General features: G+C 41.8%; 1 protein-coding gene across 6 annotated transcripts in view; it reads left to right on the forward strand.

The window, feature by feature from the left end:
* PDE8B (phosphodiesterase 8B) overlaps positions 1-26,034 on the forward strand; it is a 255,295-nt gene that overhangs the window by 47,873 nt on the left and 181,388 nt on the right. Inside the window, exon 1 of one of the 6 annotated variants that reach the window (XM_059890757.1) lies at positions 21,651-23,421. The exons of the other annotated variants lie outside the window; for them this stretch is intronic. Within the exon in view, the coding sequence (XP_059746740.1) occupies positions 23,416-23,421 (6 nt within the window). The 5' untranslated portion in view covers positions 21,651-23,415. Of the gene's footprint in view, positions 1-21,650; positions 23,422-26,034 lie in introns of those variants that run through there. 6 annotated transcript variants of the gene reach the window in all.

Raw genomic sequence — 26,034 nt, forward strand, 5'->3', positions numbered from 1 at the left:
TGTCAGCCACACGTGGAACCCAGGTGAGCTGCCACCTGGATGAGAGCCCAGCACCTCTGCCTGCAGAGGTCAGGCCCGCTAGGGGAGTGAGGCATCAGGACTTTCTGTCTCTGATCTTGGAGATTTCCTCTTCACCCTTTTGGGAGGAGTGTGCTCCTCACCCCTCACCTCCCAGAGACCTGGCTGGGAGGAATGAGGCAAGCAAATTCTCTCCTGCCGGTTGTTGGTGGAGATTTTCAAGAAGGGAGAAAGAAGAGCACATGACTAAAATCAGTTTTGTGTGTCAAAGATGAGAACATTGAAACTGAAAAAAGAATCAGGAAATGCTTTGAATTAATGTAAAAGGGGGGTTTCCCAGATGGCTCAGTGGTAAAGAATTCGCCTGCAATGCAGGAGACACAGATTTGATCCCTGGATCTGGAAGATCCCCTGGAGGATGGCAGTCCACTCCAGTATTCTTGCCTGGAGAATCCCATGGACAGAGGAGCCCAGTGGGCTACCGTCCACAGGGTTGCAAAGAGTTGGCCGCGACTGAGGGACTAAACAAAAACAACGATGTAAACGGTGACCCTCTTATATGCAGATTATATGACAAACATACTTTTAGGAAAGGGTTTTCATATAGAAACAATGTTATATGTGGCATTTAGGTTTCTAGGTTAGCCCCAAAAAAGGAATTGGCCCATTGTGTGGCTGGAATATATTTACAGTGTCGTGAAAGAAACATACAGTTGAATTAGAACTAGCGTTTCATTTGTATGCGTGTCCTTCGGGAGAAGTGGGTTTAATGAGAAGGTGGTGAAGCAGCTGAGGAAGAGCCTGTGAGCTCCCCTTGGGGAATCGTTTCCTAAGTGACCTATGGGGTTCTGAGGAGGTGAGGGGCTCAGGCGGTGTTTCGCCCCGAGTTGGGAGGGAGAGAGCTGGGGTGCAGGACTCTCCGGGGGCTTGGCCAGGACCCACTGCTACGGACCCAGAGCTACTGCCACTGCTCTCTTCACTGTGCTGTTTCACCTCCAGAGGCACGCAAGTGTCTCATTTCTCTTAAGCACTTATTTTCTACTTTATACAAATATTTCAGTCTGTATCTTTAAAATCCAAGAATTCTTTGTTTCAAAAAATCGTAAAACCTTATATATATACCAAAAGGTTTAATAACTACTCTTAGTTCCAGCTGCTATAACAAAAATACCCTAGACTGGGTGGCTTATGGACTTGCCCTCACAGTTCAGGGTTCCAGAGGTCGGAAGTCCAAGGTCAGGGGCCTGCAGATTCTGTGTCTGGTGAGGAACTGCTTCCTGGTTCATAGACAGTCATTTCATCGTGTCCTCACATGGAGGGTGGAGTGAAGGAGTTCCCTGGGGTCACTTTTATAGGGACACTAATCCCATTTGTGAGGGATCTATGCTTATAATCTAAGCCCTTCCCAGTGCTCCTACCTCCTAATGTCACATGGGAGTTAGGATTTCAACATATGTATTAGGGAGGGGCACAAACACTCAGTCAACAGCAGCTACTTAGTATCAATCACATTTTCTAATTGTCTTCTTGTATTTTACGGTTTGTTTTGGTTTCCATACAATGTCTACTCATTGCAATTGGTTGGTATGTCTCTTAGTTCAGTTCAGTTCAGTTGCTCAGTTGTGTCCGACTCTTTGTGACCCCATGAACTGCAGCACGCCAGGCCTCCCTGTCCATCACTAACTCCTGGAGTTCACTGAGACTTACATCCATCGAGTCAGTGATGCCATCCAGCCATCTCATCCTCTGTCGTCCCCTTTTCCTCCTGCCCCCAATCCCTCCCAGCATCAGAGTCTTTTCCAATGAGTCAACTCTTCGCATGAGGTGGCCAAAGTAATGGAGTTTCAGCTTTAGCATCATTCCTTCCAAAGAAATCCCAGGACTGATCTCCTTTAGGATGGACTGGTTGGATCTCCTTGCAGTCCAAGGGACTCTCCAGAGTCTCCTCCAACACCACAGTTCAAAAGCATCAATTCTTCGGCACTCAGCTTTCTTCACAGTCCAACTCTCACATCCATACGTGACCACAGGAAAAACCATAGCCTTGACTAGACAGACCTTTGTTGGCAAAGTAATGTCTCTGCTTTTTAATATGCTATCTAGGTTGGTCATAACTTTCCTTCCAAGGAGTAGGCATCTTTTAATTTCATGGCTGCAATCACCATCTGCAGTGATTTTGGAGCCCCCAAAAATAAAGTCTGACACTGTTTCCACTGTTTCCCTATCTATTTCCCATGAAGTGATGGGACCAGATGCCATGATCTTAGTTTTCTGAATGTTGAACTTTAAGCCAACTTTTTCACTCTCCTCTTTCACTTTCATCAAGAGGTTTTTTAGTTCTTCTTCACTTTCTGCCATAAGGGTGGTGTCATCTGCATAGGTTATTGATATTTCTTCCAGCAATCTTGATTCCAGCTTGTGCTTCTTCCAGCCCAGTGTTTCTCATGATGTACTCTGCATAGAAGTTAAATAAGCAGGGTGACAATATACAGCCTTGACGTACTCCTTGTCCTATTTGGAACCAGTCTGTTGTTCCATGTCCAGTTCGAACTGTTGCTTCCTGACCTGCATATAGGTTTCTCAAGAAGCAGGTCAGGTGGTCTGGTATTCCCATCTCTTTCAAAATTTTCCACAGTTTTTTGTGATCCACACAGTCAAAGGCTTTGGCATAGTCAATAATGCAGAAATAGATGTTTTTCTGGAACTCTCTTGCTTTTTTGATGATCCAGCAGATGTTGGCAATTTGATGTCTGGTTCCTCTGCCTTTTCTAAAACCAGCTTGAACATCTGGAAGTTCACGGTTCACATATTGCTGAAGCCTGGCTCTTAAGTCTCCCTTAATGTATAGGTTCCGCATCCTCCTCCTCTCTTTCTCCTCTTGCAGTTACTTTGTTTAGGACCTTGGGTTTGTCCTGTATCTATTCCCCAGTCTGCACTTTACCTTTTTGCATTCCTGGCAAAAAGTGACATGTTTCCCTGCCTTCTGTGGTTGCTAGAATGCAGTTAGATTTAGAGGTTTGATTGATTATGTTCAATTTGGGGGAGTTGGAAGTGGGGTGAGAATATACTTTCAGTGATATTGTGTTCTTACAGCAGGAAATACACAATGTGGGAGAGGTTTGCTTGCTTTTTGGGGTTTGCTTTTGCTGTGGTTCTTTTTGCATTGATGCAAAGTATTTGTCTTCCCTGGTGGTTCAGTGATAAAGAATCTGCCTGCAGTGCAGGAGACCTGGGTTCAATCCCTGGATCAGAAAGATCCCCTGGAGAAGGAAATGGCAACCCGCTCCAGTATTCTTACCTGGAGAATTACATGGCAGAGGAACCTGATGGGCTCCATGGGGTCGCAGAGAGTCAGACATGACTTAGTGACTAAACCACTGTAAGTAGGCTTAATGATCATTGCTTACATGCATTCCGCAGTGGGGGTGTCAAATGCTGAAATTCTTGTTCCATCATTTCCTTCACTCATTAGCTGCAACATCTCTAAGAAGAAAAACTTCCCCTCATCAGTTAGTTGGTTTCCCTGGGATACAGTTTGTATGGGAAAGGCAGGTTAACTGCGTCAGTCTTCTCTCTTATCTCCAGTTTTTAGAATAATGAGTTGATTTCCTCCCGTTCTCCTGAAGTAACAAAGATGTTTCACTTGTTCCTGTTTGCTTAGTAACATGATACCTTTTTAAAATCGAAGTATAGTCGATGTACAATACCATATAAGTTAGTGAGCAGTGAAAGTCACTCAGCCGTGTCTGACTCTTTAGGACCCATGGACTGTACAGTCCATGGAATTCTCCAGGCCAGAATATTGGAGTGGGTAGCCTTTCCCTTCTCCAGGGGATCTTCCCAACCCAGGGATGGAACCCAGTTCTCCTGCACTGCAGATGGATTCTTTGCCAGCTGAGCCACAAGGGAAGCCCTGCATATAAGTTGCAGGTGTACAATATAGTGAGTCATATTTTTAAAGGTTATACTCCACTTACAGTTATTACAAAATATTGGCTGTATTCCCTGTGTTGTACAATATGTCCTTGTAGCTTATTTTAACACATATACTTGATGTGTGTTAATTAGTTGCAGTTCTTAATATTTGGATGCACAAATTGTCCATTCTTGGTTGGAGGGAGCTAATGCGAGGTGGTGAGGCATTTTTCTTGAAGAAAATAGTTCCAGCTAAGTTGACTAAGTTATGTCCTTCTTCGAAAAAACGTCCTTTGTCGGTGAGGTTCGCTGACAACCTGGAGGGGTCTGCATAGGCACCCCTAGTCATAGGCAGCCTCAGACATTGTGGCAGCTGTTCCAGTGGAAGAATTGAGGAAGGAGGTAAAACTTCACATAAGAGAGCTTCCTTTTCTGTTTTCTTTTTTCACAATTGAAGTTTAATTGACATATAATATTGTATTAGTTTTAAATGTACCACATAATGATTCAATATTTGTGTACATTATGAATTGATCACCGCAAGTCTCGTAATCATCTGTCACCATACAAAGGTATTACAGTATTATTGACTACACTCCCTGTGCGGTACATTACATCCCCTTGACATTGTTTTTTAAACCGGAAGTCTGTACCTTTTAATCCCCTTCACCTAATTTACCCACACCTGAGTCCTAAATCAAGAAATCACAGCAGTGTGGTTGTGCTCATGGTCTTTGGTTCTCAGCTCCATTCCTGCTTTTCCGTATTCTCCGTTTTATTACGTGGGGCTAGCAGCCTGCAGACTACATCTTCCAGACTCCTTTGCCAGCTGGTCTGCACTTGCATTCTGCAAGGAGGAGGTACTGGTAGGAAACAATGGGATGTGGGAGAAAGGAGGGGACAGCAGCAGTGGCTCCTGCTCAGCGGCGCTGGTGCGGCTTTCGAAGCTGGTGCCGGCGCCACCGATGAGCCATGTGTGGCGGTGGGTGCCGCCCGGCGTGGGAGCAGTTTCTGGTCTCCAGATGCTGCCCTTTCAGTTTCTCTTTCCCCAGTGTATCTCCGTGTTCTTTTTGGCTCTTCTCTGCCTTCCAGTGCCTTGTTAACAATCCTCTGCACCCGTCTCCCTCTACGTAACATCTGTAGGGGAGTTTTTGTTTTTCCCACTGTACATGGGATTTCCGGTCAGGGAGACCTAGGTCTTAATCTCATGTGCACCGCTCACACTGTTCCATGGCTTAACTTCTTTCATCTTCTGTTTCTCCCTCTATCTAAGGAGGATTGTAAAAGTAACTGCCTCACAGAGTTGTTTGAAAGTGATTTTACACACACACACACACACACACACACACTCACATACACACACATTATTAGCTTTGAACATAACTATCAATACATGTTAACAAGATGCAAACTTGTTATTTTGTTTTGACTGTGCTGGGTCTTTTGTTGCCGTGTGTGGGTTTTCTCTAGCTGCGGAGAGCGGGGCTACTCTAGTTGCAGTGGCCGGGCTTATCATTGCAGTGGTTCCTCTTGTTGCAGAGCATAGGCTCTAGGGGCACAGGCTTCAGTAGTCATGGATCACAGGCTCATTAGTTGTGCCTTACGAGCTCTAGAGCACGGGAGTTGCTTTGAGGCATGTGGAATCTTCCCAAACCAGGGATCGAACCTGTGTCCCCTGCATTGGCAGGTGGATTCTTATCCACTGTGCCATCAGGGAAGTCCACAGACTGATTTTTGAAGGCTTGTCATTTAAATTTTTTATTATGGAAAAGTTCAAATGTATACAAAAATAGAGTAATGCAGTGAAACTTTATGCAAACATTGCCCAGCTTCGACAGTTATAAAATTAAGACTATTCTTTTACATATACCACCCACTCTCCCCCCTACTCTGGGATTATTTTAAAGCAAATCTAAAACATCATATTATTTTAAACATAACTAACTCTAAGAGATCGTGCTCAGTGGCTTAGTCGTGTCCAACTCTGTACCCCTATGCACTGTAGGCTGCCAGGCTGCTTTGTCCATGGAATTTTCCCAGTAAGAATGCTATAACGGGTTGCCATTTCCCTCTCCAGGGGATCTTCCTGACCCAGGGATTGAACCCCCATCTCCTGCATTGCAGACAGATTCTTTACCCTTGAGCCACTGGGAAGCTCCCAAGTCTAAGAAATAAAGACTGCTTAAAAAACAACCAAAATACTATTAGCTTGTAGAAAAATGAAAATAATTGCTTGATATCATCAAATATCAGGACAGTGCTCAAGTTTCTCTAATTAGCTAATAAATGTCTTAGTTTTAAAAAATGTTGTTTGAATCATGTTTGAAATAAGAACCACCGGCTGTAGTTGGTTGATGTTTCTTAAGTATCTTTTAATCTATAGGTACCTCCTTTTTCTTTTTTCCCCCTTAAAATTTCCTTGTTAAAGAAATGGGGTCATTTGTCTGGCAGAGTTTCCCACAGGCCGGCTTTTGTTGATTACAGCCTTGTGGTATCATGTACCATGTTCTTCTGGCCCTCTATTCCTTCTGTGTTGTTAGATTCAGGGGTATATTATTTGGTTGGCTTTCGAGCTTACTTATTCAGACTTCTTTATAGTGCTGTGTAGGTCCATCAGGAGGCATGTAATGTCTGGTTTTCTCTGTTTTTTTGCTTCATGATTGATGCCTAGATCCATTCGTTCATTAGGGGTTACAGAAGTTTGTGGTCTGTTCTTTCTACAAAACTTTTGGAACGCTTCTCTGAAGAGAAACTTCCCTCATCAACTATTTGATTATCCCAAGGTACAGTCCAAATGGGAAAAGATGGGGTAAATGCTTGAGATTTCTCTTTTCCTTGGCAGTTTTCAAGAGAGTGGTTTGATTTCCTAGCCTCCTCCAAAGATAACTCGTGATGCTTTTAGTATTGTTATTACCGGTTTGTAAGATAGCAGCCGTGCCCCAGTCTGCTGCCGTTGTTGTCCTTACTGAAGCTCAGTTGGTCTGTCTTCGGCTACTAGATAGCCACCTTGTCTCCTTGTCATCTCTGATAGGTTGTTTGCCTGATGGTGTGACAGGATGTTCCAGTTTCGTCACGTTCATCCCCTGATCTGGAGTCAGTCATTTCTCTCAGGAACCTAATTCTTTTTATTGAAAGATGATCCTTACAGACATGATCTGGGCAATGGAGTGATCGTTGCTAATGGACTGATCATTGTCTTCTGCCTTTTTAAGTGAACACAGCCAGAAAATAAATGTTTTCAAAGATAAAATGTGCCATGAGTTTATACTAACACTTCCAATCCAAATTTAGGGCCTTTTCTCTAACCTCATTAGTCTTAATGTTTCTATTTCCTCTTCTCATGACATCGACCCTGGTTCTTAACAACACCAAGGTAATCCCTCATTTGCTCTGTCCCACAGCACATGGACAGCAGGCTCAGAATCACCACTGAAAGCAGTTTAATATTTTTTCCCAGAAATCTTTTACATTAGAGCATATCCTGCTTGGATGAATGGGCAAATTATTGAGTTTTAAGTCATTTGAATTGGTTCCTTTTTATAGAGCAAACTTACGGTGGAATGGTGATTAATTCAATACAGTTATATTCATTTGTTTCATTTTACTTTCGATTTGATCTTTTTAAAGATTTGATTTTGTTGTAATAATGTGAATTATTTACATTACAAAGTAAAATCTTTATAATGTGGTATATTCAGAGGAGTTTAGATTTTATCCATATCTTCTACATATTATGCCTTCCATCAAATGGTTAACTATATTTAAAATGTTTGTGGTTTTCATACCATTGGTTGAGTTACACACAACCATGTTTATAATCTCCATTTCTTAGATAAATGGTAGCATACTAATGGAGAAGGCGATGGCACCCACTCCAGTACTCTTGCCTGGAAAATTCCATGGACGTAGGGGCCTGGTGGGCTGCAGTCCATGGGGTCGCAAAGAGTCAGACACGACTGAGCGACTTCCCTTTCACTTTTCACTTTCATGCACTGGAGAAGGAAATGGCAACCTACTCCAGTGCTCTTGCCTGGAGAATCCAAGGGACAGGGGAGCCTGGTGGGCTGCCGTCTATGGGGTCGCACAGAGTCAGACATGACTGAAGTGACTTAGCAGCAGCAGCAGCATACTAATTCATTTTTCTTCTTTCAGTTAATATATCCTAGAGATCACTGTACCATAATTCATAGATATTCCTCATTCCTTTTTATACCTGCATAGAATTCCATTGTGTGACTGTACAACTACTTATTCATCCAGTCCCCCGTTGATAGTTTTTAAATTATTTTCATCATTTTTGCTACTAGAAGTGTTGCTGAAGAGAATGGTCATGTGCTGATATCTTTTCATATTTGTTGTCATTGTTGTTCAATCGCTCAGTCATATTTGACTCTTTGCGACCCCATGAATGGTAGCATGCCAGGCTTCCCTGTCCTTCACTATCTCCTGGAGTCTGCTCAAACTCACGTCCATTGAGTTGGTGATGCCATCCAACCATCTCAACTTCTATCTCCCCCTTCTCCTCCTGCCCTCAATCTTTTCATATTATGATTTTTTTCAGTGCAATAATGAAATATTTTCCCAGAAAAGCCTTATTTGTCTAATCTGGGACATTAACTTCTGCCTATTGCATAGAGATTTCACTGGGCCCTTTAGTTCTCTAGAAATCGTAAAATAGTAATATAGTTTTTGCTCAAACTCAAGCATAAAATCTCCAGCAGAGAGTTCTTTGTGAGTAAAACCTGCTTTTTTCTACTTTTATCCCAACTATGGTGTCATTTTCATGGAGGCGTGAAATCTTTGAGAAAAAATTTCTGGAGGAGGTTGGGCCTCTCCAGGGTAAATGTTAAATATGGTAGCTCTCATTTTTTCATGGCAGCAAAATGGTTTGGGAGGAGTTGACTACCTTTTTTTCACCTTCACTTCTGCCTTTCCACTTACCTTAAAATTGAGTGCAGTTACCTTATCTTTAACCCTGTCAGCACTCACAGGGGTCTCAGCATCTCTGTTTTAAAGAATTTCTTTGCATCTTCATGAGGACTTTGAATCTTGAGTTTTAACCATCAAGAACTAACATCAAGGTTTCTTTTTCCATTTTAGAAATTGAATGCACAAATATATATTCTTTTGTATGTTTAAAAAATATGATTCTCTTTTTGTGCTAGAATCAGATATCTGATCTACAGAAACTTTTCCTAAAATGCTTTCTTATGTTAGTATCATTTGTGAATGGATCTTGTTTTTTTCCCTTATACAGATGTATCAACTTGACCAATGAGCACTGCTTAGAGTGGCTTGTGAGTTGTTGTATATGAGTGAGTGAGAAGATGTGATACAGTTGGGGTGGGGCTGGGGAAGAAAGGAGCAGAGACACAAGAGAGAGAGAGAGCCAATATATGTGATGAGATTTTGGGGGTGCAGACTAGAAACTAAAAGATGGAGAAAGTGATATAAAGCGTGCGTCTATGTCTGTGCATGTCCAAAAGAGATGCTCCTGAAGGTAGATCAGCTTCATTGTACATCACTAAAGAAGGAAGATGTGTTGACCTGCCTGTGTTTAGGAAAGAGAAGCAAATTTGGGTCACAGTTCACTCTGTTGGCTGTCAGGTGGTGCCGTCAAGCTAAGGCAGCTCAGTTGTCAAACATGGATAGGTTGGTTCAACTCAACAATAGGTCATAAATATTTATTGAGACCCTAACTGAGCATCAAGGACCTGTGTTAGAGTAAAGGCACGGAGATGAATAAGAGGATCCTTTCCCTGGAGAAGCTTATGTCCTAGTTGGGATGGAGAGTGACACGCACTGCAGGCACGCCTTGGAGATGCGGGTCTAGACCTGCAGTGCAGTGACTATCGCATAAGGCAAGTCACAGGAGATTCTGGTTGTTTCCTGGTGCATAGAGAAGTTATGTGCACCTTATACTGTAGTCTAGTAAGTGTGCAATAGCAGTATGTCTAAAAAAAGCAATGTATATACCTTAATACTTTATTGCTCAAGAAGTGCTAACCATCAGTTGAGCCTTCTTTGAGTCATCATCATTTTGCACTTACAACACTGATGATCTCTGATCACAGATCACCATACAAATATAATGAAAAGTTCGGAATAGTGCAAGGATGACCAAAATGTGGCCAAGAGACATGAAGTGGGCAGACGCACTGATAGACTTGCTCAAGGCAGGGTTGCCAGCGTTTGTGTTTGTAAAGAACACAGTATCTGTGAGGTGCAGTAAAGCGAAGCACAATAAAACGTGGCACGCCTGCATTAATTGCTGTGTAAAAGTACCACACGTGAAGTGGCTTAAAACACGCACATTTATTATTGCTTTCTGTGGATCAGAAAGCCAGGCATAGTTCATCTGGGTCCTCTACTGGCTTATTGACATGGTTTTTGGCAGGATTCAGTTCTTCAGCAGCTTTTAGGCGAGGGACTCTGTTCCTTGCTGGCTGTGGGCTATAGGCTATAGGCTTGAGGTCCTTGCCACACGGACCTCTCTGATGTGGTAGCATGCTTCCTCAGAACCAGCAGGACAGACAGCCTGTTAGTAAGATGGAGGCACAAGCTTGTGCTCCTTAATCACAGTTGTGACTGTCCCTCATCTCTGCTGTATTCCTTTGATTAGAAGCAAGTCACTGGGCCAGCCCACAGTCAAGAGGTGGGGATTCCCAGGGGTGGGAATACCACCAGGTGGGAGTTGTTGGGCGAGCTGGTCGAGTCCACCTGCCATACCGGTGTTTTCTATAATCTGTTAATGTTTGAGAGGAAAAGTTCTGCAGAAGAGGGAAGAGCATCTAACCTCACCTGGAATGGAAATGGCTTCTCAAATAATGTGATGTTGAGGGTCTGCTTGACAGACAACTGAGAATTAACTGGGTGTGTATAAGGTAGAGAGGAGGAGGGAATTTCACACAGAGGGAACAGTGGGCACAGACATGGTAGTGAGTGAAGTAAGACCACGTGTCTGAGGACCACCATCCAATAGTTAAGTGTAAACTGTGGGTGGAAGACAGGCCGAAGAGCCAGAAATGTACGGTAAAGGCTGATTTATGGGTTTCTCCTTTGCCAGGCTAAAAAGCGAGGACTTTATCAAGCGATCATGGGGTGGATTTTCAGCAGGGTAGTGACATAGGGTTGTGGTTTCTTGATCTGGGCAGACTGTGGACGTTTGATTTTGATACCTTTTATAATAATTTAGGCTTGAGATAAAGAGGGCCTGGATTAAAGTAGTGGCAATAGAGAGGAGGGAATACATTATTATTTTTTAAATTAGGAAGTGATTTAATGTTTGGATGAGGTAGAGGTAGGAGATGGAACAAACTGGAACGATGCCTGGGTTTTGGCTTAGTTTTGGCAGAACATCCTTGCTAGGAAGCAGGGGAGCGAGAAATGGGAAGAAGGAAGGATGGCTGGAAGGAAGAGGTCTAAAAGTGTATACAGGTTTGTAAATTTAGTGACTGACTGCAGGAGAGCTTGTCTCCAAATATTCTTTACAATGTTTATGTTCTCAGTGCAATCAATGTGGCTATGTAAATTTACTTTCTAGTCAAACCATATGCCCCAGGGATAGGAGACAGAATCAAGTACGGAATTCATTCTCCTTGCAAACAGTTTGACAAAAGGAAAGTCAGCGTTAGACTTTCAGTAAGCCTCGGCCACCAAGAGGGAGCCTCTGTCCTGCCTGTGTAGTGCTCGGAACATTGTAAGCCAGCAAGGACTACACCAGACCACTTTGTACAAAGTGGCACGTCGCCGACTCTTTCTTCAGTTGAGTTATACCTTCATATAACATAAAATCCACCACTTTACATCGTACAGTTTAGTGGTTTTTAATGCATTCATTATGTTTTACAGCTACCACCAGTGTCTGATTTTAAAATATTTCCATCATACCCAGAGGAACTCCATACCCATTCACAGTCAGTCCCAATTCCGTACTTCCCCAGCTCTTAACAACCATTATTCTGTTTTTGTCTATGTTGTCTTACAGAGCTGCTTATTCTGGCATTCCATGTAGAATGGGACTCGGGCGCCGTGTGTCCTCCTGTGTCTGGCTTCTTTCACTTGGTGTGATATTGTCATGGTTCTTTTGTGCTGTAGCATATGTCGGTATTTTATCCCTCTTTATTGTGAAATAATATTCCATTGTATGGATATACCACATTTTATTCATGTATTCATTGATGGACATTTGGGATATTTCTACTTTTTGGCTATTTTGAATAACGCTGCTGTGAACACCCTGGACAGTTTTTGTATAAACACATGCTTTCATTTCTCCTGGGTGTCTGGCAGGAGTAGATTGCTGGATTACGTGGTTACTCTGTGTTTGACTTTGTGAGGAACCATCAGACTGTTTTCCAAGGCAGCCACGTCATTTTACGTTTCTATTACCATCTATGGGGGGGTTGTGTCTCTCTCCACATCTTCACCAGCACTTGTTATTAACTGTCTTTTTAAACTAGAGACAGTCAAGTGGGTGTGAAGTTGATCTTGTTACAGTTTTGATTCAGGGTTGTTTTAAAGAATTGAGCAAGATACCATAGATGAAGTCTGATATGAATTTGGGTCTCAGTTCTATACTAGATTCAGGGAGCCCTCAGAATAACTGTTAGTGTTCCTTGTCATTTTTATAGGACTTCTCTGGTGGCTCAGATGGTAAGGAGTCTGCCTGCAATGCAGGGGGCCCAGGGTTCAGTCCCTGGGTCAGGAAGATCTCTTGAAGAAGGGAAGGGTTATCCCAGAGCTCTAGAATCACAGTGTAGCAGGCTGCATCCTGTGCATTAGAAGAAAGCTACACATTTGAGTCACTGCCCCAGTTTCAGTCTAAGAGAAGTAATTGGTAGGATTTTGAAGACAGGGAAACAACTCGGGGCTAAGTGGTACTCTTTTGCCGCCGCAGAAGGTGCCATTGAGCACAGATCATTCGGATCTCACAGGAACACCTGAGAGGGTCAGTCACCATTTTTACAAGTGCAGAAACTAAGGTTTGGATTTGGTTCAGAAGCTTGGTATCAGGACGAAATCATGGGAAACATTAGAATTAAATGTGGGGCCGGGTTTCTGGTTTGGGCACAATGAGTCACGTAGTGTGTGTTACTTCTTGTTATTTGTTTTGCTAATTTAGAGGGGATGGTGGTGAAGATAATTCCCAAATGGTGGCTTATGCGAAATTCATGGGTAGTTGTTTGGGAATGCATATTCTACCTACTCATGTGAATGCCAGTGCAGCTGCCTGGTGTGGAAATACAGCAAGCTAAACAAGCCAGGCTCTGAAGACCCAGTTGAAAAGTACTCACGGGCGGTCTGGGGAAAACTGCCCTCCTATTTTCCAGTTCTTTGTTGTTGTCATTGTTCAGTTGCTAAGTTGTGTCTGACTCTTTGCCACCCCGTGAACTGCAGCACGCCAGGCTTCCCTGTCCTTCCCCATCTCCAGGAGTTTGCTCAAACTCATGTTGATTAAATAGCTTGGCTTTGTAGATGGACATAAAGTTCCTAAGGAAACATTCTGTTTCTCTTTAAGCTGCCTTTTCCCTGGTTATTGAGGAATAAATCAGACTTATCAGACTTAAACTTCAAAGGAGGGAATTTCAAATCACCTTCTTTTCTAGCTTCTTTTGTATGATAATCAGAGAACGGAGGAATGATGATAATGGTAATAATGTCAAAAGGGAGCTGTATGACAAAAGATTTTGCTCCATGTTAATTCAGAATTGATTGCAGTTGTCAAAGTTGCATCAGTCAGGGTCCCAGGGGAAACAATTCAACCCGGATGGTTCTCATGAAGAGACTTAAATGGAGAAGCGGTGTGAGCGGAGAAGGGAAGCCGAGAGAGGTGCCCCGACTAGCAGCCGTGGGACGCCCTCACCAGCTCTAGGGCTGAAGGGGCTCCCAGGGGAAGGGCGTTGCAGGCTGTGGGGCCCCTGGCAGGAGCCGTGCTCAGAGTGGCACAAGATGTTGCCCGACCAGGGCACTGAAGCAGGAAGGCTGGGGGAGAAATGCCCTAGGCTCAGTCTCTCCTCACCCTCCCCTGTCCGGCCAGCGTGAAGCCAGCTGGGAGAGGAGGCTGGTGGTGCCGGCTGCAGAGGTGAGCTTCCCGGGGTGCAGAGCAGCAGACAGGTGTGGTGGGTTGCAGTTGGAGACCAGTTTGCACAATAACCAACTATCTTACAGTCAGCACATTCTATTTTCTGTTAATTTTAGAAAGTGTTATTTTGGAGAACCTGGAGAAATAGTGCAACTATAGAAAAACGTCTGTTTCTCATTTTTAAAAAATTCCATTTTATTTTCACATTTACTTCCGCAAAAGCTTCTTATCTTTTAGGTGGTAACTTTGTCATGAAGTCTCTTAAACGTTGCACTTTTTTCTTATTTTCCTAATAGACGGGTGCATATCATTATACTGTGGTAAGCATGCTTTCATAATTGAAAGTCATTCAGTTGTGTCTGACTCTTTGCGACCCCTTGGACTATACAGTCCATGGAATTCTCCAGGCCAGAATACTGGAGTGGGTAGCCTTTCCCTTCTCCAAGGGGATCTTCCCAACCCAGGGATTGAACCCAGGTCTCCCGCATTGCAGGCTGATTCTTTACCAGATGAGCCACAAGGGAAGCCCAAGCTTTCATAATTAGCAGAGGGTAATTTTTAAATTCCGGCTTTTCAGATGAGTGCATTGATGTTAGTGAATTATTTGAAGGTGATCACTTGTCTTCAAATGGGTCAAAGTGGAATTTAGTTGGGTGTTTTTGTAGCCCCTAACTGAGGGGAAGAAGGTGCAGCCTGTTAAAAACATCCAGATAGGCACATATGTCTCCTTGCAGACACAGCTGGGAATTATTCTGCTTCATGCACTGATGAAATATCCCACTTGCTGTTAGCGGTAACTAAGTGACCTGGTTTCTCTGTCATCCTGTGTGTAATTCTCCTAGGTCTAAGTAAAGGGCAGATAAAGGTCCATGTCTCTGGGTACCTCTGGGGTTGCTAGGAAATGATTTTCAAAGTGCTTCGTGGTGATGCAGCAGGTTGAACTTTTTTGTGAAGGGTTGTCATGGAAACCAAGTGCATCATTGCTTTGTCAGACTTACTTATCTTGTAATGATAAAAAAAAAAATTGTAATCCAGGGTTAAGGGATTAATAATAATAATAATAAAATGAAATGGAAAAAACCTGTAACTTGAAGGGGAATGCTGCTGCTGGCTGCACATCTTTTGAATCGGAAGAGGTCACCAGCAATGTCATTCGACGTTGGCAGGGGCTTGGCTGTGTGAAGTGATGGGAGCTAATCAGTTTGTTTGTCTACTGGTCTTCAGAGTCAGCAAACCATGATTTCTCCCTGTGGCTTTTTACTGTAGGGTTTTCTTACCAACACAACTCCTGAGCTTTCAAATGAGGTGGAAGGTAGCACACCCACACTGTGGTTGCCAGGGTCTGATCTTTGGCTGGTTGGTTGGTTTTACATTTCCCTTCCCCTCTCCATCCCCCTTCCTCCAGGAGCATGGCAGGCTGTGGGGTGATGGTGATAACTCCACTTGCTGTCTCTGCTAAGCACCCAGACACCCCAGGAGCAGATCCTGAAGCAGAGTCTTCTTCCCTGACCTCCCGTGGTAGTTATAAGAGCCCTTAAGGAAACGAGATCATCCTCTTCTGCAGATAGAGGACAGACCCTTCTAGCATCATAGGTATGATGAATGTTGCTTATATCTTGATCACTCGCTTATTAGGGTAAAATTTCAAATGCAGCTAATTAGTCAGGATAGGAGAACTGAACTGAAAGGAGACTTTATACTGTGCTTAGTGGTTCATCTGCCTCCATGGAGACTAAACTCCTGGGATTTCATTTCCCACTCTGCAGCTGTGTGTGTGTGTAATAGACTTTTGTTGCATTGAAATAAATCTGCTCATTTTAGACTTTTGCAGAATATCTTTTATCAATGTTTCCACATTTAACATGTTTGAGTTTCTTTCACTTAAGGGGGAAAAGTTTGACATGAGTCCTTAGATTGACAATGGAAACAAGCCAGTTTAAGTAGGTATTGGGTTGGCCACTTTATCAGTAATGTGACATTCCCTTCAGAAGGTCAGTACTGAGAGGACATAGAGACATGCTGGGCATGTGTTCCACCTTGTCATCAAGAGCTAAAGCCAAGAGTCTGGAACTGGGAATACAGCCAAAATTATAAGATGCAAGGCATGGGAATGCAGGGACCTCAGCAAGGGGATCCCGGTGTGGCTGCTGGATGCCACCTTCCTGGTTGTGCCCACCACACTGGGCAGGCCTCGGGCTCTGGCTGGCTTCTGCCTTCAGCTCCTGAAAGGTGCCTCCCGACTCCTGACAACTGTTTTGTAAAAACAACACGTTCGCCCAAAGTACCCAGCACACAGTAGGTACTCATTACATATATGTGTGTGTGTGTGTGTATACTAAATGAATATACGAAGGGAGGGAATGATGCAGAATAGATCTGGGTCTTAAAAGCCCCTCAGTGAAATATTTGGTTGGCCAGAATGTTTGCTCAGGTTTTCTCACACCATCTTACAGAAAAACCTGAAAAGATCACATTTCACTGATGTTAAGGTGTACTTTTGCAAAAAAAAAATTTGCAGCTCTAAAATTGGAATGCATTTTATAACCGATAACATTTACTAATGTAATTGACAATATTTAAAATGGCAAATAAAATAATGGCGTGTCTTATAATGCATAGCTTCTTAGATTTAATAAATATGACAGCCTTTACCACGTGGCACCATTCTAAGCAATTTAATTCGTTGAATCCTCAAAACAATCTTATTTAGGCTGGCAGCATTATTATTCTCCATTTAAAGATGAGGAAACTGAAACACAGAGAGATTAAGTAATTTATTGAAGGTCACGCCATCAGAAAGTGGCAAAGTCAGGATTAGAATCCAGGCTGGCTATGGAGTCTGGGCTCCTAACTGAGGTGATATAATACCAGAGAGGGTCTTCAGGAAGGTGGCTTTTGAGATAAGACATGACAGAGATGAGTGGTGAGTCCTGTGGATATCTGGAGGAAGAATGTTGCAGGCAGAGGGAGTTCCCTTTGTCTGGAATGTGTTTGGCATTTTCACAGAACCACAAGCAGGTCTATATTTTTGGAGTGGGATCAGTGAGAGGGAAGGGTAGGGAAGGTGAGGTCAGAGACATGAGGGGTGGGCACATCTTATATGAGTTTAGCCTGTCTTAAGGACTCTGGCATTTAATTCGAACAACGTGGGAGTCAGTAGATGGTTCTGACCAGAGGACTGATTTACTAGGATCATTCTGCCTGATGCATTGAGACTAGTCTGAAAGAGACAAGGTAGGAGCTCATTGGAGTAATTCAGGAGAGAAATGTCCCTGGCTTGGATGGGAGTGGTAATGGCAAGAGGTGGTAAGAAATATTCAGATTCCAAATGTACTTTGAAGATACAGATGGCATAATTTCTGATGGATTAAATTTGAGAGCATGAGATGGCGATGATGAGATTAAAAATAATAGCCAACATTTCTGTATTCTCACTAAATAATTTACACATACTAATTTAGTTAATCCCTATAATAACCCTATGAGGAAGAAAGTACTATTTTTATTCCTATCTTATAGAGGAGGAAGGACTTCCCTGATGGCTCAGAGGTAAAAAATCCACCTGTCAATGCTGGAAAATCCCATGGACGGAGGAGCCTGGAAGGCTGCAGTCCATGGGGTCGCTAAGAGTCGGACATGACTGAGCGACTTCACTTTCACTTTTCTCTTTCATGCATTGGAGGAGGAAATGGCAACCCACTCCAGTGTTCTTGCCTGGAGAATCCCAGGAATGGCAGAGCTTGGTGGGCTGCCGTCTATGGGGTCGAACAGAGTCGGACACGACTGAAGCGACTTAGCAGCAGCAGCAGCAATGCAGGACACACAGGTTCGATCCCTGGGTCAGGAAGATCCCCTGGAGGAGGAAATGGCAACACACTCTAGTATTCTTGCCTACAAAATCCCATGGACAGCAGAGCCAGGCAGGCTACAGTCCATGGGGTCACAAAGAGTTGGACACAACTTAGTGACTAAATAACAACAAAAGATGAGGAAATTGAGGCACTGAAAGGTTAGGGAATTTGTGTAGTATCACAATTAGGATGAAAATAGGATTCCAATTCAGGTGGTCTGGATCCAGCGCATATTTTCAACTACTACGTTTTATTGCCATTAAGCTGGGAAAAGAAAGGAGTCATGCATGAACTAAGATTTTTTTCTAAATAATTGAAAACCACTGAGGTGGCGAGAAGTACTTTTTTTTAAAAAGAGACGATAGTATTCAGATCAGGTTTGAAGATGTTAAGTTAGAGTTGACTTACAGATAGCTCTGTGGAGAGGTTGCAAAGGCAGAGAAATATATACAGGCTTGGAGTTCAGGGGCAGGGTCCTTCCCACTGACATGTTTGAAAGTCATCAGTACATAGATGATACCTAAAGCTGTGAACCTGGATGGGATTGCTAAGGGAGTGAAAGTGGACAGAAAGAAGAGATCTGAGGACCAGACTAAGTCCTAAGGCATCCAGCATTTAGAGACTGAGTTGAGGAGGAATCTAATCCATTGAGTTTAATAGGAAGTAGTACTCTTGCCTGGAAAATCCCATGGACGGAGAAGCCTGGTGGGCTGCAGTCCATGCGATCGCTAAGAGTGGGACATGACTGAGCGACCTCACTTTCACTTTTCACTTTCATACGTTGGAGAAGGAAATGGCAACCCACTCCAGTGTTCTTGCCTGGAGAATCCCGGGGACGGGGGAGCCTAGTGGGCTGTCTATGGGATCACACAGAGTCAAACACAGCTGAAGCAATTTAGCAGCAGCAGCAGCAGCAGCAGTAATCCCTGGGTAGGAAGAAGAAAGGGTGGTAACCTGAAAACCCAGTGAAAAATAATGTTTCAAAGAGGATGGAGTCAGCAACTGCGTCATGTGCTTTGATCAAGTAAGATGAGGACGGATATTGGACATTGGATTTAGAAACATGAAGGTCATTGGTGAACTTGACCAGGACAGTTTCAGCACAGTGATGGAGGCAAAAATCTGCTTAGAGCAGCTTAAAGAGTAAGGGAGAGAAATTGGAGACAGCAAATTTAGAAAACTATTTTGAGAAGTTTTTCTGCAAAGCAAAGTAAAGAAGTGGGATGTCTTCTAGGGAAAGTGTTCTTTAATGTCCGCTGGGTCCAGCTCTTTGGTGGTGTTCAGTTCCTCTGCATCCTTGCTGAGATTCTGCCTAGTATTTTACTGAAAACCGAAAGAGCTGAAGCTCCCAACTCTAATTGTGGGTTTGTTTGTTTCTCCTTTTAATTCTGTTGGTTTTTACTTTATGTATTTTGCAGCAGTGTCATCTGGTGATTGCAAGCTTAGTATTGTTATGTTTTCTTGGCGAATCGACCTTTTTATCACTATGTAATGTCCCTTTTTAATCCCTGGTAACTTTCTTTGATCTGAAGTTTACTTAGACAGATAATAATACAATCACTCTTCCTTTCTTTTGATCAGAATTGACCTGGAATTTCTCTTTCCATCCTTGTACTTTTAACCTACCAGTATCTGAAGTCCATTTCTTATAGACAGCATATGGTCAGGTCATGTGTTTCTAGTACGTTCTAACAATCTTTTTTTTGGGGGGGGGTGGTCAATGTTTGTTTATATCTCATTATGTTAATTTACTTGGCAGGAAAAATAGTCTCATATCACAAATAAAATGGAAAACATGTCTCCAATACAGAAAATTCAGTAACATTAATGTAGTACAATGAGCTATTTCTAAATAAAATAGCACAGTTGGTAACCAGGATAAAATCATGCCCCTCCAGCAATGAAGGGTAACTCTGTTTGAGAGGGACCATTTTTGGAGCTACTGTTATCTCCTTTGGGGCTTCCCTAGTAGCTCAGTTGGTAAATGCAGGAGACCTCAGTTCGATTCCTGGGTCGGGAAGATCCACTGGAGAAGGGATAGGCTTCTTGTATTCTTGGGTATCTCTGGTGGCTCAGATGGTAAAGAATCCACCTGCAATGCGGGAGACCTGAGTTTGATCCCTGGGTCAGGAAGATTCCCTGGAGAAGGGAATGGCTCCCCATTCCAGTGGGGTCTCAAAGAGTTGGACGTGACTGATTTTCACTTCACTTCACTTTATTATCTCCTTCACAGCCAGAACAGTATAGCCTTTATTTGGAGGGTGCTGGCCAGGGATGATGGCTTTTGTTTATAAAGTGTATATTTTCTAATACTATTCTAGTCTAACAATCTGTCTTTTAATTGATTTGTCTAGGCCATTTATATTTCACGCACTATCGACACGTCTCAGTTTGGATCTACAGATTTATTATTTGTGTCCTGTTTGTTTCCGCTATTCTTTTATTTCTGTATTTCCTCTTTTCTGCTTTCTTTGGGTTATTGAAAACTCATTAGTATTCACTTTAAATTTACATGTTGTATTTTTGACAATATTTCTTTGCAAGTAGAAACGCTGTTCTACTTCAAGTGATAATGAAGACAACTTCATATAGGTCCTTTTATCCAACCCTTTTTCTGTTATAGTTTTCTTATGTATTGGGTCCACATACATCAGATGTTGTCAAATTCTCTTTCAACTGTCAAACATATTTTAAAGAACTCAGGAGAATAGTAGTTTACTATATTTGCTTAAATATTTACAACTTCTGTTGCTTCTCCTTGTTCCTAACCTTCCAGGTTTTCCTTCTGGTATCATTGGATTTCCTTTAGAAAAAAAAAATTTTTTTTAAATAGAAGTTCTGGTGGAGACTAATTCTTTTAGTTTTCCTTTGCTTGAGAAAACATTAGTTCTTGATGGATATTTTCACTGAATATAGAACTCTGGATTGTGAAGTCTTTTCTTTCAGCATTCTGAAAATGTTGCTTTACTTCCTTCTGTCCTTCATGGTTTCTGTTGGGAAATCTTGTCTTTGAATCCCCTATAAATAATGCATCATTTTCTCTGAATGCTTTTAAGTATTTTTCAGTCTTTAGATGACTGTAGTTTAGTTCCAGTGTTTCTGGACATGGATTTGTTGGAGTTTATCATGTTTAAACTCCCTGGTGGCTCAGACGGTAAAGCGTCTGCCTACAATGCAGGAGACCCAGGTTCTATCCCTGGGTCGGGAAGATCCTCTGGAGAAAGAAATGGCAACCCATTCCAGTACTCTCGCCTGGAAAATCCCATGGATGGAAGAACACAGTTGGCTCTAGTCCATGGGGCCGCCAAAAGTCGGATGCGACTTCACTTTCACTTATCCTGTTTAGAGTTTAAGTTTCTTGACTATGTAGATTTCACAAAAATGCATCAAAATTGGGAAGCTCTCAGCCACTGTTTCTTCAAAGACTTTTTCTGTTCTCTCTCAAACTCCCACGACATGATGTTTGACCTTTTGTATTTGCTCCACAGTTCTCTGAGGTTCTGTTCATTTTTTATTTAGTTTTCTCTCTCTGTTCAGATTGGATCATTTGTATTGATCTGTCTTAAAGTTCACTGACTCTTTCCTTTACCTCCATTCTAATATTGAGCCTATTTAATTAGCTTTTGTACTTTGGTTGTTTTATCTTTCAATCCTAAAACTTCCATTTGGTTCTTCATTGTATCATCTGTTGTTTACTTTGACTTTGTACCTTTTTTTTGTTGTTGTTATTTTCTTTTTTTTTTTTTAATTTTATTTTATTTTTAAACTTTACATAATTGTATTAGTTTTGCCAAATATCAAAATGAATCTGCCACAGGGTTCAGGATGGGGAACACATGTATACCTGACTTTGTACCTTTTTGTTCACTTCCAATGTTAACCTCTACCTATGGGACCATATTCTATTAAAGTTGTTTTCAGGTCTTTGTCAGATCATTCTAACACCCTTGTCTCTTGACATTAGCATCTTTCGATTCTGTTTTCCCACACAAGTTGTGACTTTCTTGGTTCTTAGGAATTTTGGATTGTATTATACAATGAAACTTTGTGTCTTGATTAAATCTTATGTTAGATACTTATAGTTTTCTTTCAGCAGGGAATCAACCCAGCTGGGTTTCAGCTGTAAGTTCTTAGCAGCCTTCTGTGGGTTGCAGTTTCAATATAAGTTTCATTTTTTAAGCCAGGCCAGTGCTCTTTGCTTATGTCTGGTGTGTATGCCACCCAGTGGCCAGCCTGTGACCTGGGAGCTGATCTATCTCAGTTTAGTTCTCAAAGTCTAGCTCTGCTGTTTAATGTGAGATCCATGTGTGTGTAACTTAGAAGTGACCCCAGGAGTACATAAACAAGTTTATGGTTTCTCTTTTCCAAGATCTTCCTTCTTTGCAATCTCTCGGTATTTTCTAGTTCCCCAGGGCTCCCCTTTTGATCCTCTGTCCAGGAGTCTGCTTTATTTACCTCATTCTGCTATGCCGTTCCTGTGTCTGTGGCCACATTTGGAGCAATGATAGTTTAAAAAAGAAAAAGAATAACAGAGATTTGATCACTTTCTTCAGATCACAGCTTCTCAGACTGAAAAGGAAAGTTCTCATCCTTTAGAGTTTCATTTCATATGAATTGCTACTGCTCCTGTCACAAGGCGGCTTGAAGGCTGGGGTAAGAGAAAGTGGGAAAAGATGGAAAAAATGTAGACTCCTCCTCCTCCAAGTGTTAGGAGATCCCTTTCCCATTCTTTGAGCCAAAATACGGCTTCTTCTGGAGTTCTGTGTGAGAGCACTGATGGTTTTCAGTCTGCACCGAATACAGCCCAAGGGTACCAGTAGCGGGAAGATGGTCACGTCACTACCAGTTCAAAGGTACTTTGAGTTCTGGTTGTCTTCTCCAGCCCAGTTGCTACTCTTTACTTTTCAAGGCTCTCAAATAACTGCTCCATGACTGCTCACTGGTTCTATAGTTGCGTTAGGTTGGAGAGACAGAGTGGACTGTGCTTACTGCACCTTACCCAGAACTAGAGCCTCTGGATATTTTACAGGAGGCCTGTTGGCTGGGGCCATGCTTAAATTTGGTGTTGAAACAAATTAAGGAAGGTTTTGAACCATAAGAGAGTGTTTCATTGCTGTTTGTGGTGGTAGTGAGCGAGGTGATGGGTTCTTGCTGCCTTTTTCAAAGGCATTTTAGCAGCTATGGCAGCTCTGTTTTCTAAACAGTAACCTCAGAACCTATAAATGCAAAATCTGAAGTTCAAGTTGGCCAGATGCTTCTGTTTTTTTTAGCAAATCAATTTAGCTTTTTCATTTCCCCAGAGGAATCACCCAAAGGCTAATGTGAACTTTAAGAACACATTATCCCATGAGAGAGTTGCAGAAGGCGATTGGGAGCTGGCCTTGGCCATCAGACAGACTTGAATTCCAGCCTCGGCCTTGTCCCTTAGTAACTGTGTGACCTTGGTCAAGCTGCTGAACCTCGTTAACCTTCATTCCTTCAAGGGTAAATGGAGATGAGTAATGCTAGTGCTTGCATGATACAATTGCTGTGTGATTCAGCGGGGCAATGGAGGTAATGCTCTTCATATGCTGCTTGATACATATAAGCCCTTATTCTTACTATGATTGTTTTTGTGTCATTGGTAAAATGATGTGTCTCCTCAAATTACTTTTAATCTGTGGCAGTATTAATGTATGGCATCTGCCCACGTTTCTCTTAACATTTCCACTCATACTAAGCATCATTTAAGATTATTTCTTAAGATTTAAGAGCAATACACTTTGAGCTATGGTATTTCTGCCAGTGAAATTATTTGAATAAGTATTATAACTTACTATCAGTGGAGTCACAGTAAGTGTGTTATCCAGTCTTCTGGACATGTCATCCAAGAGCTGCCCCTCCAATGGTGCCATAGTAGGGACTCCTCTAGAAAAAGGCCACTTTTGAAGTGGTCTCCATCTCATCTGTTGATCGCAAATCCTATTTACAACTGTCTTATGTTCTTGTCTTCATTTTTACATTGAAAAGAAGTCTATGTGTGTTACTGAAATGAACAACAACTTGGTCACTTCCTAGAAAGTTTTGTAAACAAAACTTATCAAAATGCTGCTTGGTTATAATAACATGTTATTTAAAAGAATTTTAAAACATTTTATTCCTGCATATTTGGAAATCTGTATTTGATAGGTAAAAGAAAATTTTAATTAATTAATTTGGCTGTGCTGGGTCTCAGCTGCAGTACATGGGGTCTTCAGTCTTCATTGGGGCATGTGAACTCCTAGTTGCAGGGAACTAGGACCTAGTTCCCTGACCAGGGATTGAACCCAGGCCCCTTGCATTGGGACTGCAGAGTCTTAGCCACTGGACCGCCAGGGAAGTCCCCAAGGCAGAATATTTTTATTTTGTGGAAATACAAATCAAGGAGCTCTTGGACATAAGAATTAGTATTTTCTCTACTTTCTTTCACACAGTATTGGTCTTTTGCATAAAATTTTATGTAATTATTTGCTTAGTTAATTGAAACTCAAGTACTTTTTAATAATTTTTAGTGTGGTTGAAACATTTTATTTTGAATATTTTACCAAAAATATATTAACTAGCCTCCAGTGATGGAGAAGATGTTGGCATAATATTATTTGATCAATTGCAAAGCAGAACAACACTGGGTTATGCTGTGAGTTATGCTTATTTTCTTTCTACATGGACAGAATCTGATCTACAAGCCCTCCTGTGAGCCCTGGGTTTTAATTAAAATTTAAATTACCTTCCCAAAAAACTCTCAGTTGACTGACTAAAACAAAAATGCTAAAAAAAAAAAAAAAAGGCTTTATTTTGACTTCTGTGCTGTCACTGGAAACCTTGTTGAAACAGAAGGATCACAGACAAAATATTGATGAAGGGAGAAACCACTTAAATTTGATGCACTTGGACGGACTGAAGTCTGAAAGCTTCTGGCATGTTCCTCAGCTCAAGGACCCCTACAAAACATCATGTTCCCAGATGATAATGGACCAGTAGCAGGGATACACAAACATGCTTTAAAAGCCACCCAAGTAGAGGAGCATTCTGGAGACACAAGCCTGGCTTAGTATAAGAATGAGATTTCTGAAGAGGAACGTGTTTAACCTCATCCGATATCTTCACAGTAGATGTGAAGCCGGAGGAGTCCGTGTCTGTTACAAAGGCACATGGAAAGTTTTAAAATTACACAAGGATAAGAAATTGGGCTATTTTCATTGACAGTGTGAATTTTAATTTCAAAAAGATTGGCTGTTATTTTCCATGCTAAAACGATCCATTAAAGGAGAGAAAACATTGGTGCAAACTTCTTAATTACACAGAGAATTTGAGAAAAGACAGGTGACCAAATATCATTAACAAAGGTGCAGAAGGAGAAGATAACAGATAGTAGCTAAACATGTTTTATCCACATCAGCATGTTGTAAAGTATGTTTCAAAGGACACTAGCTGCACAGCGTGTTATACCGAAACAAGCAAAACAGGTTGGGGTGGGGTGGGGAGGGTGGTCCCTTGCGGTCTTGAATGAAGTGAAGCCCTTTGTAAGCCATTAAAGAAGCCAGATGTATTTCTGATTTGATAAAATAAGTATGATTTAGAGATCCAGTTGATCATGTTGAAATTTTATTAGTGAGACTTTAGGTAAGACATCAGTGTTCTCTAAGTTTTCTGTTAAAATACCAGTCAGATTTCTTTTTGCTTGTTAGCTTTATTGTTCTAAAAAATGTCAAGAAATTAACTGTACCTTTTTATATCAGCTATAATATGTTTATTCTAATTTTTAAAGTGGTGCCTTTTAGTGAAGATTTTCAGGGAAGTTGGTAGGAGATATTCAAGGTGAACCTATAATTACAAAGTGTGAGTCTAACTTTTTGCAGGGTAGGGAGAGGTTCTCAGAGGATCACTTCTGTAGAATAGCTATAGAGTAAAATGCAGTATATTTGGGTAGAGTCATCTATGCTACCAAAGATCAAGATACTTTTTATTTGAAGCAAATATTATACCATTAAAGAATTATCATTGAATTTTTTGTTAAAAAAATCTTCACATCAACTATACTGCAATAGAAACTAATTTTTAAAAAAGAAAAAAAACCTGTATAATTTACATATCATATAATTTATCCCTTTTAAGTGTATACTTTCATGAATTTTAGTAGATTTATAC

Source organism: Bos taurus, chromosome 10 (genome assembly GCF_002263795.3).
Source record: "Bos taurus isolate L1 Dominette 01449 registration number 42190680 breed Hereford chromosome 10, ARS-UCD2.0, whole genome shotgun sequence".
NCBI lineage: Eukaryota > Metazoa > Chordata > Mammalia > Artiodactyla > Bovidae > Bos > Bos taurus.